The sequence below is a fragment of the Rutidosis leptorrhynchoides genome, chromosome 4 (assembly GCF_046630445.1).
Source record: "Rutidosis leptorrhynchoides isolate AG116_Rl617_1_P2 chromosome 4, CSIRO_AGI_Rlap_v1, whole genome shotgun sequence".
In the NCBI taxonomy this organism is placed as follows: Eukaryota; Viridiplantae; Streptophyta; class Magnoliopsida; order Asterales; family Asteraceae; genus Rutidosis; species Rutidosis leptorrhynchoides.
Genome location: NC_092336.1, coordinates 51551503 through 51572170, shown reverse-complemented (window position 1 = coordinate 51572170; position 20668 = coordinate 51551503). Strand labels below are relative to the sequence as shown.

At 34.2% G+C, this 20668-nt stretch overlaps 1 protein-coding gene across 1 annotated transcript; it reads left to right on the top strand.

Moving 5' to 3' along the window:
* The first annotated feature begins 4178 nt into the window (after nucleotides 1-4178).
* LOC139843577 (F-box/FBD/LRR-repeat protein At5g22700-like) lies at nucleotides 4179-7735 on the top strand. The gene is made up of 4 exons (XM_071833688.1): nucleotides 4179-4350; nucleotides 4578-5498; nucleotides 6548-6691; nucleotides 7239-7735. The coding sequence occupies exons 1-4, from the start codon at nucleotides 4318-4320 to the stop codon at nucleotides 7542-7544; spliced, it is 1404 nt and encodes a 467-aa protein (XP_071689789.1). The 5' UTR covers nucleotides 4179-4317; the 3' UTR covers nucleotides 7545-7735.
* The last annotated feature ends 12933 nt before the right edge of the window (nucleotides 7736-20668 follow it).

The following is a 20668-nucleotide window of genomic DNA, read 5'->3' as shown; positions in this document are numbered from 1 at the left end:
ATTTTTAGTAAGTCTAAAATTTATAGAACTCATTTTCGAATCATCGTTTATTTTAAAATTACATAAGTTTAAACTTAAGTTGCTTAATATCAATCGAAACATCAAACGAGTAATACAATCATTTAATATTTATTTTTAATATACTTTATTTATATATAGAGATATATTTTAAATAATAATTATTATAATATCATATTTTATTTTATTACTCTTTAATAACAACAACATATAATACTTCAAATTATATTTCGAATTATTATTTATATATACATACACACATATCTGTTTACAATTAATTGTTCGTGAATCGTCGAGTACAGTCAAGGGGTAATTGATTACATGAATATAGATTTCAAAATTTTCGAGACTCAACATTGCAGATTTGCTTATCGTGTCGGGAACATATAAAGATTAAAGTTTAAATTTGATCGGAAATTTCCGGGTCATCACATAGTACACGTTGGTTTACGTGTATTGTACATGTTGGTTGCATGTATGTTAAAATATGGGTACTTATTATAACGTTAAAGTTTAGTTACCAGGGTGCTCAATTTCGTAGAATATTTTGATAAATGTTTCTGGATGAAACAACTGAAATCTTGTGATCCACCTTTATATATAGATTATGCGCAACATTAAAACTATGAACTCACCAACCTTTGTGTTGACACTTTTAAGCATGTTTATTCTCAGGTTCCTAGAAGTTTTTCGCTGTTTGCTTATACGTTATACAAGCTATGTGCATGGAGTTATACATGCTTTATTCAAGAAAACTTTGCATTCACAAAATCATCACCATGTATCTTATTTTGACTGCATTGTCAACGGATGTTGTATTGTAAACTATTATATACGGTGATTGTCTATACGTAGAAATCATCAGACGTCGAAAACCTTGGATTTATATATACTCATTTATGGTGTGCCTTTTCAAAAGAATGCAATGTTTACAAAACATATCATATAGAGGTCAAAACCTCAGTATGAAATCAATGAATGATGTATTCGTCCAAATGGATTTGGACGGGTCATCACAATGTATTAGTTTCATTAGAAAGTGAATGTACTAGAGTACTTTTTGTAAAATAACCTCCACTTTGTTACTTTTAGAGTTTGTAAAAGACAAAGGATCTTTTTGGAAGTTTTTAAAGATTTGCATCATGTTTTGGTAAATGTCATTAGCAAACTCCTCCTCATTCATCGAGGCAGGTAAAAAATCCTTTTTATGTTTCCCCCTTTGCACAACAAACCTGCTCAACTGATTCAAAATTTGAAATCAAGTTGCCGCCCTCCGATAAGTCTTCATCGGGATTAGTTTGGTCAACAAACTCAGGTAACCTGCTTGGATCAAGATTAGCAGCATACAGTTTGGTAATCTCAACATTAAAACACTGTATATTAAGATCCAAAAATAAAGCATCATTGACCACATTGTCCTTATTTTCTTTCACCATATTTTATAAGACTTTGAATGCTTGAATCTAGTAAATTAATACTCTTGAATATGGCCTGGATCGTGAACCTCCATGAAAACATATGAAAAACAGAATTGAGTTTTCTTATGAGTTGACCGATCAACACATAACATGTTACCGTAATTATTACATATAGCAATGACATTGTCAACCAATCCGCATTCGTAAGGAAGGCTCTGTAATTTTAACTAAGTGAATCTTGAGAAGATTCCTTTTCTATCCTTCATAGATTGAACCGCCAAGAAGTCATCATCTCCCATGCCCGAGCCCTGCATTGCCCTTGCAAAACCATCATAATTGACACATTGGACTATACATTCATAAATGCCCCAAACGCTTAAAGAGGAGATTAAGATGTTCCTATTTTTAGCCACCGTAAAACCTTTTCTTTACATATAGTCATTCGATCAATTAGCATAATGAAACGCCCCAAAGTCTGGACAAGTTCTTCATCAGGTTCATAATACCCAATCTAAAGTTTATTAGAAGCGTTATCTTTTTTTTTGTTTTATATTAAAGCTTTTGATCCTCATCTCTATTTTTGCATACCCCACGACAATACGAATACCGTTTAGTACGCAACCGTTCATCTCTTTATAAGCCTCTTCCGCCTGAGACCGATATTGGAACCTAATAAACGTATATTTACGATTCCTTAACCAAGAAATACGTAAAATAACAGATGTATCATAAACTAGTTTTATGAGCCTGTGTGTTGCACAATAATTATATAAATTAGTTTCGATAGTGTTAGTATTGATACTAATCAAATGTATAATACAATTACAATGAAATACCCCTTTATTATTGATATCATGAGTATAAAACAATACAACAATCAATAGTTCTCATTCATTGTCGCACAGTTTCTTGAACATATAGTGATACATTTGTAAGCTCGTCCGTTAAAAATACATGTCCGCAAATGCAAAAAAAGTTTGATTTACTCTAAGTTTATTTAAATATCATATTTTGTAATTAATAGATATTTGATTGTTTATTTAAATCATGTATATAACGGAATTTTATTAAAAGTTTATTTATCTATAATGTCACACAGTTTCTTAAACATATAATGATATGATTATGAGCTCATCCGTTAAAATACGTATCCGCAAATATCAAAAAATTTGATATACTTTAAGTTTATTTAATTATCATATATTGTATTTAATATAGATATTTAATTATATATTTAATTTAAGTTATATAACTATAAATATATATCATTGAAAGTTTATTTATTTATTTCACACACACATGTGTCACGGAGTACAATTTATGCTTAAATATAATCTTCTCTAGTAGGATGCAAATCTTGTTTACTATTTTTTTTATGTGTATACATGATAATAGCTAATAATAATATTGTCACATTTATTATTTAAGTAACTGTATTGAATTTAGAATAGAATACTTTCCTTATTTGAGAAAATCAATTAACATATAGTAATAAACGATAAAATGACATGTGACAGAATTAATCAGGAGGTGACACGTCAGCATAAACGCACGTGCTTTATAATATGTATAGATAGATAGATAGATAGATAGATAGATAGATAGATAGATATAATGTAATTCTAGTCCAACGGTTAAAGTCGATATTCTCAGGTTTGAGCCTGTGTAATTCTCCTTACATGTGTTTTCCATGTTCGATCATGTGAGATAATTTTTTTATTTACATATTTTCCGCTTATTTTTTTATATAATCATGTTTTAGGTTTTATTTAAAAAGGAACTATATTAAATATTGTTGTTAATTAATAAATCAGCATTATTATATCATCAAATAATTTTGTAATTTCACTACTACCCTTGTAACATCTTTTTTATTTATAAAAAACACACAAACGACTTAAAATTCCAAATTGTAGATACATATCAAATAATCGTTATTCTAAGTGTCCGTGGTGAAACGTAGTTACCTCCCACTTGTTAGATACATTTATTGTCTCTGTTGCGTTTGTTTAGCACACATTTTACAGGTAACTTACAAAGAAAATTACATAATACCACTCACCAGTTATAGTAGAGAAGATCAAGTTGCAAGAGCCCGACGTTGATAAAATATTATAAAGCATTTATCCAAGTCGAATAAGCGAAGACAAATATAGGAAAGTCGATGTTGAAGTTATAGTTAGATAAACCTCTACGCTCACTAGTGTTGGTGCTAGTTATTTTGAGAGGCGGTTAGGAGTTACTGACGAGGTTCGAACGTGATGTTGGAACCCACCCACCCGATCTTTTCTTGTACGAACGACAGTCTTATCGTGTCCAAAGAAAACCTTCAACCGTACAGTGTTGTTGCGATTTGGATTTGCTCCTAACATGTGCGTTGTTGACATATGATCGCGAACATGCTGCTGCTACTACTACTTCCGTTGAAAAAATAATAATAAACTAAATAAATTTTGTACATATTTACTATTGGATTAAATTACTTTGACTAATGAGTAAATAAATAATGAAATCAATTTCAACTGTTTCATAATGGGAGATTATAAATTCAACATGATTTTTACTTCTTTCAACATCATTTCATTCTCTTTTTCTAAAATATCCTTCAATAAATTACAACACACAATTTTAAAATCTTTACATTAGTTTATCAGGCATTTTAGACCAGAAGTAAAATTCATGATCATCTCATATATAATGTATCTTTGACTTTGATAATAATTTTTGCTTCCCTAATGAAGATCGGTTTAAAATGTTATAATTCCGCCGCAGAACCCAACTCAAAAACCTCAAATACTATCCACCAATTTATCACTACTTTCTGTTTCAAATTCATGTTCATAATTATAATTATAATTATGTGTTAATTTTTTATATTTAGATGAGGAAAAGGGCTCGAATCAGTCGAAGAAAGGTACTAGTTTCTTTTGTATTTTAATAAAATTATTGTGCTTTTGTTTAATTGAAGGTTTTTTTGTTGCTTAATTGTTGTAATTTGACCTTGATTTTACTATTGAATTATTGTTTAATTCAATTCAATTCATGTATTCATGTATTTGTTTGTATTGGTTGATTGTACAACTCATCTTAGTTATGTTACTGTAATTTGGAATTAAGATGATTTTTTGTTGAATTGTTGAGGGGGATCAAGAAAATGATTTTAATTCAAATGATTATATTAGCGGAATGCCAGACGATATACTTGTATCTATATTATCAAAACTGCCTCTTAAGGAAGCTGCAACCACTAGTAACCTGTCAACAAAATGGAGATACTTATGGTGTCAAACAGATTGTCTAGATTTTGATGCTAATGATAAGTTAGATAAAATAGCCGTTGGTTCGAAATTGAGGGTTATAGAGAGGCCTAAGTATATAAATTGGGTGAACCGTGTGACCCGACAACATAAGGCTCAAACCATTGATGAGTTCAGGATTTGTTTTGATTTCGATAAGAGTTCTAAATGTGCTATTGATAAATGGGTAGAGTTCGCTATATCCAAAAGAGCTCAAAAGCTAGAATTGGATTTACTAGAGAACTGTGAGATGTTACGTGAAACGCCCCGAAACTATGTTCTCCCCATCAAGATTTTTGATAAAAGTGTTGGGTTGACTTCCAAACGCCGCTCTTTGACTTTTCCCAAAACGGTTTTCAGCAAAGAGATCGGAATAAAGTTTCTCAAATATTTATATTTGAAACGTGTAAATGTGAGTGAGGAAGCTTTATCAAAGATTCTAGTCAATTGTACGGCTCTTCAACAATTATCGATACATGGATCAGGAGATTTGGTCAATGTCAAAATAAGTGGGAAGGCTCTTGTTTTGAAGTACCTTGAGATAGTCTTCTGTTTTGGAGTTAAACTAATTGAGATAATAGATTCAAATATCGAATCGTTACGCTATTTAGGCTTTGGGATTACGATAAAACTCGATGATGTTCCAAGGCTGCAAGAAATTTCGATAGGTGAATGGTATTCGGGGTTTGAAAATAATGTGTTTGGGCAGATATCATGTTGCATTTCTCACCTTCAGATTCTTACATTGGACATTTACTGTCCGGAGGTTAGTTTTGTCGTTTTCAAGGTGCTTTTTATTGTCTTAAAAAAATGTGAATGGTTCGGGTGATGGGTCAAAACGGGTGGTTTTAGTATGAGTCAGGTTGGCACACAAAACAAGTTGTAGTACAGGTGGCCCTAATAATAAATGGGTACTGTGTTATCTGTAAATACAACAACTATTTTACTAGAACACTAATCTAACATCTAAACTAAAACACTTGTGGAGACTGTACGCAGTAATGGTATGCCTTAGGACTGTCTTTAACGCGTCTAAAGGTGTCGTACGGTTTGGTAACCGTCCTTTTGGGTTGTCGTTGGAAAAATCCCAAATATAAACCTTAGATGTCGTACATGCCCTTGTGGCCTAGTGGTACACCCAATACTTTGTGTGTTGGATGGGGGACTGGGGGTGGGGGTGAGAGGTCTCAAGTTCGAGTCCCCTCCCTTAAAACATTTCAGGGTATATAAAACATTCCATGATTTTGACCCGCTCCGCCTGCCCCTCGGGATGGTTTAAGAATCGGGTCCCTGTAATGCGGTTTGGGTTTCCGCTAAAAAACGCGCGTGTGTGTGGAAAATGATCGGGTGTGGGTTATTCCCCCGTTAGTGATTCCAAATACTTGTCTTTCAAAAATAAAAAATAAATAAATACATAAATAAACCTTAGATGGCTTTCAGTCCTTTTTTTTTTTTTTTTGAACAACGATTGTGATCACCCGAGGGGGACTAAACCACCCGTTGCGATCATCTCCCGTTTCGACTATGCCGATGCAACGATAATAACCCCGCCCCCATCGCTGCCCGGGAGGAAACCTTGAAACCGATCCAAGGGCACGGCCAAGTAAAACCCCCTTCCCCTGGACCACAACACAACTTTGATGGCTTTCAGTTTATTGACCAACTTTCCCATATCTCATATCCCATTTAGGCTTTATCTATATATCTTTATATATAACCACAAACAAACCCGTTTATAAGTAAATAGCTCAAGATACCATATCTGAAATGAGTATCTTTAAAATTGCCTTTGATTTATGGTGTTCTTGTGTACAGGAAGATGTAAAGTTTGTTTGTATCCCCGAACTACCAAAACTCAGGCAATTGATATTGAAAATTGGTGCATGGGATGATGATAGTCTCCTTGAGTTTACGTCTTTGGCAAAAGCATGTCCGAAATTGCAGAGATTTGTGCTACAGGTTTTTGTCTACCTCCAATCATGAGCTTCAATAATCAAAGTTTGTTGTTTTTGCTTGAATCTTAATCCAGTTGTTTGCAATACTTCTGTTGTTTCAGCATGATTTATTTTCTAAACAATAAACCTTAAACATTTTCTTGAAAATTTCAATACTTTTTATTCAGGGAAACACTCTGTATGACGAGGTTTTTATCTGGAATTACTCATCATAGTCATTGGTTGGTTTACTTATGAAAGTTTAACATTGAAACCATGGTTTTAACTTTTAACAAAGAAATGAAGTTAAAATTTTGATACCTTTTTATTGCTGCCTCAGTTATAAAATGTAATGTAATATAGGCTAGGTAGTTTACTAATGTTGTACATTAAAGAAGTTAAATGTAATGTAATATAGGTTAGTTTACTAATCATTTCCATTTAGCTAAAAATTTAGTTTATTTATTTCCCTTTTAGAGATAAATCACAAGGCAAAATTGACTCATTTGTATATGATCGGGTTAAAGTTGCCAACTCTAAATATCTCACGTGTCTTTGTATCATTGTTACAGCTAATCTGGATGTCACCAGCCAAGAGAAGAAGAAAGATAAGGCACGCTGCTAAGCATCCTCATCAACACCTTGAGATGGTGGAAATAGTCGGATATTTCGGTCGTACTAGTGACCTTGAACTCGCTGTTTACTTTATTGAAAACGCAATTGCACTCAAGAAACTCGTGATTGATCCACGATATCAGGTTCTGGAGAGAACCCCAACCGGAAATGACCAGTTAAAGAATGAAAAAACTGCTAGATCTTGTGCCAAGAAACAGCTCGAACCAAGAAGACCCAAAGGTGTTGACTTGGTTATACTCTAGACCACCTATGAACCGAATAGGAACATTTGTGCGTCTTATATCGAATTTGAGCTCTCAAATAGTGGTTTGGTTATGTAAACGTTGAATGATGTTGAGATACAGGTCTTTAGATAAAAAAACAGCAACAAGAAAACAATCACATTTATGCTATCAGCAACAGGAAAACAATCCACAACGAGTTTATATGCCAACTAGATGTAAGGCCTCCAAGTAAAAATTGGTATTTTTTAATTGTGGGTTGGCTATATTTTATATATGTTTTTCACCATTTTGTTGTAAATCATAAATGTGATTAGTTTGATTACACAATTTCCTTACTTACAACAACAGATAAGCCTATTTAGTGGGCAATAAGTGTTACATATACACTATGGGTGACTATCTATGTGCCCCTGTTAGAATTGACTCCTCTAAGTTTTTATTGTAGCTCACCAAAGATGCATAGATAATGCAAATGGATTCATTTATATGTGAATAATGGACTGAAATATTACTACGTTTGGGTTTGACATGCTCCAAGCATGATTCATGAGGACAAAAGGGTTTCAATTAGAAAGTATCAGTTCTAAAGATATTGCATCTATGGTTGGCAATACTTAAATTAGTTATTGGTTCAGAGGTACCTTAATCACTTAAATATGGTTTGGAACAGGTCAACTTATTAAAATTTTGTTAGAATTTTCATTTGATAACACAACTCATAATTTTATTCAGTGAAATGTTGAGATATGTAGTATGCATTAATGTTGTTTTTAGTTTGCGCTTTTTTCCGTTTACAGTGTTTTTTATACTTATTAGTGTTCCTATGTGGTGAAGATGTTATGGTTGAACCTGCATAAAGTAGAAGACCTATTTGTTCTATCTTACATGTTGGTCTTCTCCGTAATGCTACTGCAGTTGTGTTTTTTGGGTACTCAAGGTAACAATTCAGATACCACAAAGAATGTTGTGTATAAGGAATTCATACAACATATTTATTAGTTATGTTATCCTTAATTTGTATGCAACTACTTCTTACATTGTTTTTAATGTATTTTGTTGTATCTAATGTGATTATATAAAGGGATCTTGAATTTACTTTATAGGCACGTATAAACTTATTTGGCTTGCTGAACCACCTATCATAAAGTATTCCAGGTAATGACGAGTCTTAAATCTTTAATGTTTGATGCAGATACCATTATGTTTAGTTATCTGCCTCTTTAATCTTTTATAATCTGTCTCAAGTACCAGGTTATAATCAGTTTCGAATTTTGGTAGATAATAAAAATGTTTAATGTGTGTTTTATGTGATGAAAATATTGTTAAAATGATTTCATTTTTTATTTAGGTTCATGATTATGTTGTATTAGGCATATGTTGAGATGAATCTGACCCATGTATGGGTTGAAGTGTCCATTTGACTAATATTGAGTAATTTTGACAAATCCAAATGTTTATGTAGTGGTACCTGGCTACAAGTTGAAAGGATGAATTAACAATCTATAGAAGCTCGCCCTATTTGGTAATATTACATACATCCCACGAATGATTGTTGTACTTAGAAATGAGAGAAAATACTTGTTTCAATAAAGCGGATAGTCAATGCATTTATCAATAACTGTGTCACTTTTGACCCATTTGAATAACTTACTTGGAAAATGTTATCATCATAACTATTTAATCCGTTAGAGGTGGAATGTGACCGTAATCACTGTATTATTCTAATACGTTGTTTGAACCTGCCACTTCTATTCCTAAATTATTCTCCGATAACTACACGGTATCACAAGCTAGGCTGGAAGGAAACTTTGTTCATACTTTACTCTCATTGTCAAGATTTTTAATTTGAGTTGACACTGTTGACAGCAACATAATTTAATGACTTCATCTCGATGTGTAGATGTGAAGTAACTTCAATAAGTCGATATTTAATGCTCATAGACAAACAGGTCATGTTAGTTGGCTAAGAAAGCAAATAAAAGAAGTCTGCATATTATAACCAAGTAGTTCAGACCCACATGGCTCAGTGTTGGTTGCACACATGAGTCAACTAATTGTGATACGCAGACCTGTCATTTCTATATTGCTTCTATCTTTTTTTTTTTAATTTATGTAAACTACCTTGATCCTTTACTTCATCTCAACATACATTGGTTCTAACAAACATTTGAAATGATTGTCCTACAAGTTGATTGCGCATCATACAATTATAATACATCGATATTACAAGTCAACTGTCATAATCTATTGATATTAAAAGTCATCTTTCATAAGCCCGCGAATTCGCGGGTATTAAACTAGTATAATTGGAAAAAAAAGTGAAAAAAGGCGGTTTGGTTAGGCCACATTTTATTAGTATTAACCTTTTGTAGTTTCAATTAAATCTTAATGTAGTTTATGTTTGTGTTCATATTACAAAAGGTCCCTCAACTTTACATATATTCCCACAAAGATCCCTCAAGTTTACACTGGGTAAAAAATGTAAATATATAATTTAATTAAAATATAAGAAACTAATTCCACCCGAATTTATAACGGCCCCTATCTTCTCGATGGGTGCGAGTTAAATTTTTCAGAGACCACCGTTCAACTCGGAAAAATCTTAGGAACCCAACGGGACTAACTATACGTGAAACGGACACTTCTAAAAAAACGCTAAACACAACGACAACCCGTGTCTTTCCGCTCGGCACGAGTTAAATTTTTTCGGCGGTGGCGTCAAACTCGAAATAATTTTATGAACAAAACGATACTAACTACGTTCGAAACGGACACTTTTTAAAAAACGCTAAACACAACGACAGCCCGTATCTTCCTGCTCGACGCGAGTTAAATTTTTTCGCCAACACCATTAGGCTCGAAATAATTTTATCAATAAAACGAAACTTACTACGTTCGAACCGGAAAGATTTTAAAAAACGCTAAATACGACGACACCAACAACGAAGTATAACTCATGGTCCGTTTTCCCTTCTTTAAATAAAACTGCGTTAAATATCTGATGCGGCGGGCCGGTCCGGACTAGTTAGAATACTATATTATAAGAGTAATAGCACAATATCACGCACGGATGCGAAATGGGTATATATGTTTGTATTTTTAAAGTTACGAAGTGTATGATACTTTTAATTTAGTATAGACAAAATCTCATTTCTCGTCCCTGAACTGTACATCGATTTTGACTCCCTATCCTTTTTCTTTTTTTTGTGCACTCCTCGTCCCTAAACTATCAAAAGAGTACATCTCTCGTCCCCCCGTCTACTTTCTATCAATTTCAGCCGTTAAGTCAAGCATGTGCAAAACATGTGAGGGTAATTTAGTCTTTCTTCCTCTTTGTTCCCTTTACCCCTTCCTTATCTACTTAACTTCTCCCCAATTCATCCCTAAAAAAATATAAACCCTAATTTCCAATCAAGAAACCAAATCAATTAACCAACACCCTTTATTAAATCAGTAACACAAACACAATTCATTACAGGATTACACTTTCCGATCTTCATTATAGATTATTCAAAATCAGATTACAATATTAAAAAAAAAAGCATCAGATTCATTTTCATATCTGAATTTCAACAAATCATATTAATATTCAAGTTACTGTACGAACGAGTTCATGGAGGAAAATTACATTAATCATTCAATGATGATTCTTATTACAATTTGAGCTGTGATAAGTGATCTAAATCAGAATCCTAATGTTCGTACATCATTGATTCTATACAACATCAACAGATTCTTCATCAACTTGTTCGATTTCTTCATTAACCGAAACGATAACCGATTTGAGCTCCGGATTAATTCGTGATGATTTGAACAAATGTAAAAGTGCAGATCTGTTTCAATTCATCAAGTGATCGTGTTCGAAATTTTACAGATCCTAATTCGAATTATCGAGTTCGAATTTTGAGGTCAAAGTTTGTATTCAAAAGTCAACAGAAATTTCATTGCTCAAATTCGGATGATATATGGCGATTCAGATCATGTTGATAATTTTCGAGTGTTTTGGGATGGATTTGAAACACTTTTCATCAAGGTATCATAAGCTAACACATCTCAGATCTCGATTTTAATTTCGAGGTTCTTCATGAAGAAGACGCTACTGTACATCGATTGAATCAGATATTTGGATGTTAATTTCTTCATATAAAGCTTAATTGAAACAACCCAACCCGTATTCCATGCAATAATTTTTTTTTTTTTAAATGATACACGTTTACGCGCCAATTAAACGATGTAAACCATTCCCCAAGTTCCATTTAAAACATACAACAATCTAAATGTTTACAAAAGGCACGAAGGCCATTAACTAAGTTTAACACAAGTTCGACCCATTAAAATGATAGTTTTAATCCAAACAACACTTCGAGCATGGTTTGGGGCTAAACTACCCAAAACGCTAGGCCAACTTCAAAAGCTTCAACAAGCAACATCAAGGGACATCTAGTGCCCAACAACCCCTTTGCCCTTATTCGCACCTGCATCTAAAAAGATAAATAACGAGAGGGGTAAGCTAACGCTTAGTGAATGCAATAATTATACATGTTCATATATAACCTACTTACTTGCAATCACTTACAAAATACCACATACGAGCTAGCAATTCGACAAACATACAAACATCATGCATAAACTACTATCCACAATTCACAAGAAGCTAGCAACCAACAATAGCATATAGTTCATAATTTAATATGCTAAATACACATTCACACATCCATGGTTAACCGATCATACACGGGAACGGTACTCGAAAGACCGCCGGAGTTCATAACATCCATTAGTGTTACTTAAACACTGAAATGTCCCGTTCTTATTGATTAAAAACGTTCCATATTAATTGATTTCGTTGCGAGGTTTTGACCTCTATATGAGACGTTTTTCAAAGACTGCATTCATTTTTAAAACAAACCATAACCTTTATTTCATAAATAAAGGTTTAAAAAGCTTTACGTAGATTATCAAATAATGATAATCTAAAATATCCTGTTTACACACGACCATTACATAATGGTTTGCAATACAAATATGTTACATCGAAATCAGTTTCTTGAATGCAGTTTTTACACAATATCATACAAACATGGACTCCAAATCTTGTCCTTATTTTAGTATGCAACAGCGGAAGCTCTTAGTATTCATCTGAGAATAAACATGCTTTAAACGTCAACAAAAATGTTGGTGAGTTATAGGTTTAACCTATATATATCAAATCGTAACAATAGACCACAAGATTTCATATTTCAATACACATCCCAAACATAGAGATAAAAATCATTCATATGGTGAACACCTGGTAACCGACATTAACAAGATGCATATATAAGAATATCCCCATCATTCCGGGACACCTTTCGGATATGATATAAATTTCGAAGTACTAAAGCATCCGGTACTTTGGATGGGGTTTGTTAGGCCCAATAGATCTATCTTTAGGATTCGCGTCAATTAGGGTGTCTGTTCCCTAATTCTTAGATTACCAGACTTAATAAAAAGGGGCATATTCGATTTCGATAATTCAACCATAGAATGTAGTTTCACGTACTTGTGTCTATTTTGTAAATCATTTATAAAACCTGCATGTATTCTCATCCCAAAAATATTAGATTTTAAAAGTGGGACTATAACTCACTTTCACAGATTTTTACTTCGTCGGGAAGTAAGACTTGGCCACTGGTTGATTCACGAACCTATAACAATATATACATATATATCAAAGTATGTTCAAAATATATTTACAACACTTTTAATATATTTTGATGTTTTAAGTTTATTAAGTCAGCTGTCCTCGTTAGTAACCTACAACTAGTTGTCCACAGTTAGATGTACAGAAATAAATCGATAAATATTATCTTGAATCAATCCACGACCCAGTGTATACGTATCTCAGTATTGATCACAACTCAAACTATATATATTTTGGAATCAACCTCAACCCTGTATAGCTAACTCCAACATTCACATATAGAGTGTCTATGGTTGTTCCGAAATATATATAGATGTGTCGACATGATAGGTCGAAACATTGTATACGTGTCTATGGTATCTCAAGATTACATAATATACAATACAAGTTGATTAAGTTATGGTTGGAATAGATTTGTTACCAATTTTCACGTAGCTAAAATGAGAAAAATTATCCAATCTTGTTTTACCCATAACTTCTTCATTTTAAATCCGTTTTAAGTTAATAAAATTGCTATGGTTTAATATTGAACTCTATTTTATGAATCTAAACAGAAAAAGTATAGGTTTATAGTCAGAAAAATAAGTTACAAGTCGTTTTTGTAAAGGTAGTCATTTCAGTCGAAAGAACAACGTCTAGATGACCATTTTAGAAAACATACGTCCACTTTGAGTTTAACCATAATTTTTGGATATAGTTTCATGTTCATAATAGAAATCATTTTCTCAGAATAACAACTTTTAAATCAAAGTTTATCATAGTTTTTAATTAACTAACCCAAAACAGCCCGCGGTGTTACTACGACGGCGTAAATCCGGTTTTACGGTGTTTTTCGTGTTTCCAGGTTTTAAATAATTAAGTTAGCATATCATATAGATATAGAACATGTGTTTAGTTGATTTTAAAAGTCAAGTTAGAAGGATTAACTTTTGTTTGCGAACAAGTTTAGAATTAACTAAACTATGTTCTAGTGATTACAAGTTTAAACCTTCGAATAAGATAGCTTTATATGTATGAATCGAATGATGTTATGAACATCATTACTACCTTAAGTTCCTTGGATAAACCTACTGGAAAAGAGAAAAATGGATCTAGCTTCAACGGATCCTTGGATGGCTCGAAGTTCTTGAAGCAGAATCATGACACGAAAACAAGTTCAAGTAAGATCATCACTTGAAATAAGATTGTTATAGTTATAGAAATTGAACCAAAGTTTGAATATGATTATTACCTTGTATTAGAATGATAACCTACTGTAAGAAACAAATATTTCTTGAGGTTGGATGATCACCTTACAAGATTGGAAGTGAGCTAGCAAACTTGAAAGTATTCTTGATTTTATGTAACTAGAACTTGTAGAATTTATGAAGAACACTTAGAACTTGAAGATAGAACTTGAGAGAGATCAATTAGATGAAGAAAATTGAAGAATGAAAGTGTTTGTAGGTGTTTTTGGTCGTTGGTGTATGGATTAGATATAAAGGATATGTAATTTTGTTTTCATGTAAATAAGTCATGAATGATTACTAATATTTTTGTAATTTTATGAGATATTTCATGCTAGTTGCCAAATGATGGTTCCCACATGTGTTAGGTGACTCACATGGGCTGCTAAGAGCTGATCATTGGAGTGTATATACCAATATTACATACATCTAAAAGCTGTGTATTGTACGAGTACGAATACGGGTGCATACGAGTAGAATTGTTGATGAAACTGAATGAGGATGTAATTGTAAGCATTTTTGTTAAGTAGAAGTATTTTGATAAGTGTATTGAAGTTTTTCAAAAATGCATAAATACATATTAAAACACTACATGTATATACATTTTAACTGAGTCGTTAAGTCATCGTTAGTCGTTACATGTAAGTGTTGTTTTGAAACCTTTAGGTTAACGATCTTGTTAAATGTTGTTAACCCAATGTTTATAATATCAAATGAGATTTTAAATTATTATATTATCATGATATTATCATGTATGAATATCTCTTAATATGATATATATACATTAAATGTCTTTACAACGATAATCGTTACATATATGTCTCGTTTAAAAATCATTAAGTTAGTAGTCTTGTTTTTACATATGTAGTTCATTGTTAATATACTTAATGATATTTTTACTTATCATAGTATCATGTTAACTATATATATATCCATATATATGTCATCATATAGTTTTTACAAGTTTTAACGTTCGTGAATCACCGGTCAACTTGGGTGGTCAATTGTCTATATGAAACATATTTCAATTAATCAAGTCTTAACAAGTTTGATTGCTTAACATGTTGGAAAAATTTAATCATGTAAATATCAATCTCAATTAATATATATAAACATGGAAAAGTTCGGGTCACTACAGTACCTACCCGTTAAATAAATTTCGTCCCGAAATTTTAAGCTGTTGAAGGTGTTGACGAATCTTCTGGAAATAGATGCGGGTATTTCTTCTTCATCTGATCTTCATGCTCCCAGGTGAACTCGGGTCCTCTACGAGCATTCCATCGAACCTTAACAATTGGTATCTTGTTTTGCTTAAGTCTTTTAACCTCACGATCCATTATTTCGACGGGTTCTTCGATGAATTGGAGTTTTTCGTTGATTTGGATTTCATCTAACGGAATAGTGAGATCTTCTTTGGCAAAACATTTCTTCAAATTCGAGACGTGGAAAGTGTTATGTACAGCCGCGAGTTGTTGAGGTAACTCAAGTCGGTAAGCTACTGGTCCGACACGATCAATAATCCTGAATGGTCCAATATACCTTGGATTTAATTTCCCTCGTTTACCAAATCGAACAACGCCTTTCCAAGGTGCAACTTTAAGCATGACCATCTCTCCAATTTCAAATTCTATATCTTTTCTTTTAATGTCAGCGTAGCTCTTTTGTCGACTTTGGGCGATTTTCAACCGTTGTTGAATTTGGATGATCTTCTCGGTAGTTTCTTGTATAATCTCCGGACCCGTAATCTGTCTATTCCCCACTTCACTCCAAAAAATCGGAGACCTGCACTTTCTACCATAAAGTACTTCAAACGGCGCCATCTCAATGCTTGAATGGTAGCTGTTGTTGTAGGAAAATTCTGCTAACGGTAGATGTCGATCCCAACTGTTTCCGAAATCAATAACACATGCTCGTAGCATGTATTCAAGCGTTTGTATCGTCCTTTCGCTCTGCCCATCAGTTTGTGGATGATAGGCAGTACTCATGTCTAGACGAGTTCCTAATGCTTGCTGTAATGTCTGCCAGAATCTTGAAATAAATCTGCCATCCCTATCAGAGATAATAGAGATTGGTATTCCATGTCTGGAGATGACTTCCTTCAAATACAGTCGTGCTAACTTCTCCATCTTGTCATCTTCTCTTATTGGCAGGAAGTGTGCTGATTTGGTGAGACGATCAACTATTACCCAAATAGTATCAAAACCACTTGCAGTCCTTGGCAATTTAGTGATGAAATCCACTGGTAATGTTTTTCCATTTCCATTCCAGGATTTCGGGTTGTTGAAGTAGACCTGATGGTTTCTGATGCTCAGCTTTGACCTTAGAACACGTCAAACATTCTCCTACGTATTTAGCAACATCGGATTTCATACCCGGCCACCAAAAATATTTCTTGAGATCCTTGTACATCTTCCCCGTTCCAGGATGTATTGAGTATCTGGTTTTATGAGCTTCTCTAAGTACCATTTCTCTCATATCTCCAAATTTTGGTACCCAAATCCTTTCAGCCCTATACCGGGTTCCGTCTTCCTGAATATTAAGATGCTTCTCCGATCCTTTGGGTATTTCATCCTTTAAATTTCCCTCTTTTAAAACTCCTTGTTGCGCCTCCTTTATTTGAGTAGTAAGGTTATTATGAATCATTATATTCATAGATTTTACTCAAATGGGTTCTCTGTCCTTCCTGCTCAAGGCATCGGCTACCACATTTGCCTTCCCCGGGTGGTAACGAATCTCAAAGTCATAATCATTCAACAATTCAATCCACCTACGCTGCCTCATATTCAGTTGTTTCTGATTAAATATGTGTTGAAGACTTTTGTGGTCGGTATATATAATACTTTTGACCCCATATAAGTAGTGCCTCCAAGTCTTTAATGCAAAAACAACCGCGCCTAATTCCAAATCATGCGTCGTATAATTTTGTTCATGAATCTTCAATTGTCTAGACGCATAAGCAATCACCTTCGTTCGTTGCATTAATACACAACCGAGACCTTGCTTTGATGCGTCACAATAAATCACAAAATCATCATTCCCTTCAGGCAATGACAATATAGGTGCCGTAGTTAGCTTTTTCTTCAATAACTGAAACGTTTTCTCTTGTTCATCATTCCATTCAAATTTCTTCCCTTTATGCGTTAATGCAGTCAAGGGTTTTGCTATTCTGGAAAAGTCTTGTATGAACCTTCTGTAGTAACCAGCTAGTACTAAAAACTGGCGTATGTGTTTTGGAGTTTTTGGGGTTTCCCACTTTTCAACAGTTTCTATCTTTGCCGGATCCACCTTAATACCTTCTTTGTTCACTATGTGACCGAGGAATTGAACTTATTCCAACCAAAATGCACACTTTGAAAACTTAGCGTACAATTCTTCCTTCCTCAATACTTCTAACACCTTTCTCAAATGTTCACCGTGTTCTTGGTCATTCTTTGAGTAAATAAGTATGTCATCAATGAAAACAATGACAAACTTGTCAAAGTATGGTCCACACACTCGGTTCATAAGGTCCATGAACACAGCTGGTGCATTAGTTAAACCAAACGGCATGACCATAAACTCATAATGACCGTAACGTGTTCTGAAAGCAGTCTTTGGAATATCATCTTCTTTCACCCGCATTTGATGATACCCGGAACGTAAGTCAATCTTTGAATAAACAGACGAGCCTTGTAGTTGATCAAATAAGTCGTCGATTCTCGGTAGTGGGTAGCGGTTCTTGATGGTAAGTTTGTTCAACTCTCGATAGTCGATACACAACCTGAATGTACCATCTTTCTTCTTGACAAACAAAACAGGAGCTCCCCACGGTGATGTGCTTGGTCGAATGAAACCACGCTCTAAAAGTTCTTGTAATTGGCTTTGCAGTTCTTTCATCTCGCTGGGTGCGAGTCTGTAAGGAGCACGAGCTATTGGTGCAGCTCCTGGTACAAGATCTATTTGAAATTCAACGGATCGATGTGGGGGTAATCCCGGTAATTCTTTCAGAAATACATCGGGAAATTCTTTTGCAATGGGAACATCATTGATGCTCTTTTCTTCGGTTTGTACTTTCTCGACGTGTGCTAGAACAGCATGGCAACCTTTTCTTATTAGTTTTTGTGCCTTCAAATTACTAATAAGATGTAGCTTCGTGTTGCCCTTTTCTCCGTACACCATTAAGGGTTTTCCTTTTTCTCGTATAATGCGAATTGCATTTTTGTAACAAACGATCTCTGCTTTCACTTCTTTCAACCAGTCCATACCGATTATCACATCAAAACTCCCTAAATCTACTGGTATCAAATCAATCTTAAATGTTTCGCTAACCAGTTTAATTTCTCGATTCCGACATATATTATCTGCTGAAATTAATTTACCATTTGCTAATTCGAGTAAAAATTTACTATCCAAAGGCGTCAATGGACAACTTAATTTAGCATAAAAATCTCTACTCATATAGCTTCTATCAACACCCGAATCAAATAAAACGTAAGCAGATTTATTGTCAATAAGAAACGTACCCATAACAAGCTCCGGGTCTTCCTGTGCCTCTGCCGCATTAATATTGAAAACTCTTCCGTGGCCTTGTCCATTCGTGTTCTCCTGTTTCTGGCAATTTCTAATAATGTGGCCCGGTTTTCCACATTTATAACAAACTACATTGGCATAACTTGCTCCGACACTACTTGCTCCGCCATTACTCGTTCTGACACCATTTGTTCCTTTCGTTCTATTAACCCCTGGTCCGTAGACCTCACACTTCGCCGCGCTATGACCATTCTTTTACACTTGTTGCAAAATTTGGTGCAGAACCCCGAGTGATACTTTTCACACCTTTGGCATAGCTGCTTCTGATTGTTGTTGTTATTGTTGCGGTTATTATTGTTGTTGGGATGATTGTTGTAGTTGCTGTTGTTGTTGTTGTTGTTGTTGTTGTTGTTGGGCCGTTTGTTGTAGTTGCGATTGATGTTGCGATTGTTGGGATAATTGTTGCGATTATTGTTGTAATTGCTGTTGTTGTTGTATTGGTGATTCTTATCACCGTTTTCCTCCCACTTTCTTTTGACTTGCTTCACATTGGCCTCTTCAGCAGTCTGTTCTTTAATTCTTTCTTCAATCTGGTTCACTAGTTTGTGAGCCATTCTACATGCCTGTTGTATGGAGGCGGGCTCGTGTGAACTTATATCTTCTTGGATTCTTTCCGGTAATCCTTTCACAAACGCGTCGATCTTCTCTTCCTCATCTTCGAATGCTCCCGGACACAATAGGCACAATTCTGTGAATCGTCTTTCGTACGTGGTAATATCAAATCCTTGGGTTCGTAACCCTCTAAGTTCTGTCTTGAGCTTATTGACCTCAGTTCTGGGACGGTACTTCTCGTTCATCAAGTGCTTGAATGCTGACCACGGTAGTGCGTACGCATCGTCTTGTCCCACTTGCTCTAGATAGGTATTCCACCATGTTAACGAAGAACCTGTGAAGGTATGCGTAGTGTACTTCACTTTGTCCTCTTCAGTACACTTACTTATGGCAAACACCGATTCGACCTTCTCGGTCCACCGTTTCAATCCGATCGGTCCTTCGGTTCCATTAAATTCCAAAGGTTTGCAGGCATTGAATTCTTTGTAGGTGCATCCTACACGATTTCCTGTACTGCTAGATCCAAGGTTATTGTTGGTATGTAGCGCAGCCTGTACTGCGGCTACGTTTGAATCTAGAAAAGTACGGAATTCCTCTTCATTCATATTCACGGTGTGTCGAGTAGTCGGTGCCATTTCCTTCAAAATAGTCAAATGGAACAAGTTAATCATACAGAATATTAAGAGTAGTTAATAGTATTTCGTAGCATAATATGAACTCATTTATAAAAGCTTTTTCTTCATATTAGCGTTTTATAAGTTTAAATTCGGGTAGTACCTACCCGTTAAGTTCATACTTAGTAGCTAATATACAATTCAACTTCTACAATTCTATATGAAAAACTGATTATAATAATATTTCGCGTTCAAACTTTTACACAATATTTTACAAACTTACAATACCGCTTATTTTACATATAGCATGAAATATAGCACACAATAAATTTGATACAAGATGGTTGTGAAGATAATTCTAGCTAGTACACAAGTCGTTCCGCAAAGCCAATAAAGACACGTAATTCATACGTCCAGAAACAAGTCATGCATTCTGGTTTTACTAGGATTACTTCCCATCCTTGGTCTTGTGGAACATAACCGTTATGGCCGTTGATA